The sequence below is a fragment of the Histoplasma capsulatum genome, genomic scaffold, assembly GCF_000149585.1.
Source record: "Histoplasma capsulatum NAm1 scaffold_8 genomic scaffold, whole genome shotgun sequence".
NCBI classification, from domain to species: domain Eukaryota; kingdom Fungi; phylum Ascomycota; class Eurotiomycetes; order Onygenales; family Ajellomycetaceae; genus Histoplasma; species Histoplasma mississippiense.
In genome coordinates this window covers 517864-518605 of record NW_001813975.1, presented here as the reverse complement: position 1 = coordinate 518605, position 742 = coordinate 517864, and the positions used below count along the sequence as shown (strand labels likewise).

The following is a 742-nucleotide window of genomic DNA, read 5'->3' as shown; positions in this document are numbered from 1 at the left end:
CGTTTTGTGGGATTAATGGTTGAACCAATATCTCAAACGGCAAAACATGAGATGCTGATCGATTCTGAATGCAAACGACTTTCAATGTCACCTAGGGCGACCTCTCAACCCAAGTAATCCTTGACATAGCTTCTCATCCGGAAATTATCGAGCCGCTGAGAAAGGAGATGATCGAATCCTTGAGTGAAGGGGGGTGGAAAAAGAACTCACTCTACAAATTGAAGCTTTTAGACAGCGTCATCAAGGAGAGTCAACGCATGAAGCCCATCGCTTCTAGTAAGCTATCCACCCTCGCTTCCAACCGCTGAAGCAAAGCAAAAGATGTTATGGCAATACAAGAGAAAAGAATAACAAGAAACGACTTTTACTTACAAATTTACAGTCAACATGAACCGTATAACAACCGCCAACGTTACCCTCTCTGATGGCACCTTTATTCCCAGGAACACCTCAACCGCTGTTTCCAGCCACCGCATGTGGGATCCCAGCGTCCACACTAACCCAGACCAGTGGGACGGCTACCGTTTCTACAACAAACGTCAGGAGCCTGGACAAGAAAACTTGTCACAGCTCGTCAGTACTAGCCCGGACCACCCAGCCTTTGGACATGGCCAACATGCGTGCCCCGGCCGCTTCTTCGCTGCCAACGAAATCAAAGTGTTGCTCTGCCATTTGCTCCTGAAGTATGACCTGAAAATAGTGGAAGGGTCGATGATCAAGCCGTTTTCGTATTCCTTTTCGA

The 742-nt window shown here is 47.4% G+C and overlaps 1 protein-coding gene across 1 annotated transcript; it reads left to right on the top strand.

The window, feature by feature from the left end:
• Positions 1 to 15: 15 nt before the first annotated feature.
• HCAG_07148 (hypothetical protein) lies at positions 16 to 715 on the top strand (the record flags this gene model as incomplete). Its single annotated transcript, XM_001537676.1, has 4 exons — positions 16 to 18; positions 96 to 276; positions 383 to 573; positions 701 to 715. 4 exons carry the CDS (start codon positions 16 to 18, stop codon positions 713 to 715), a joined length of 390 nt encoding a protein of 129 aa, XP_001537726.1.
• Positions 716 to 742: the final 27 nt, after the last annotated feature.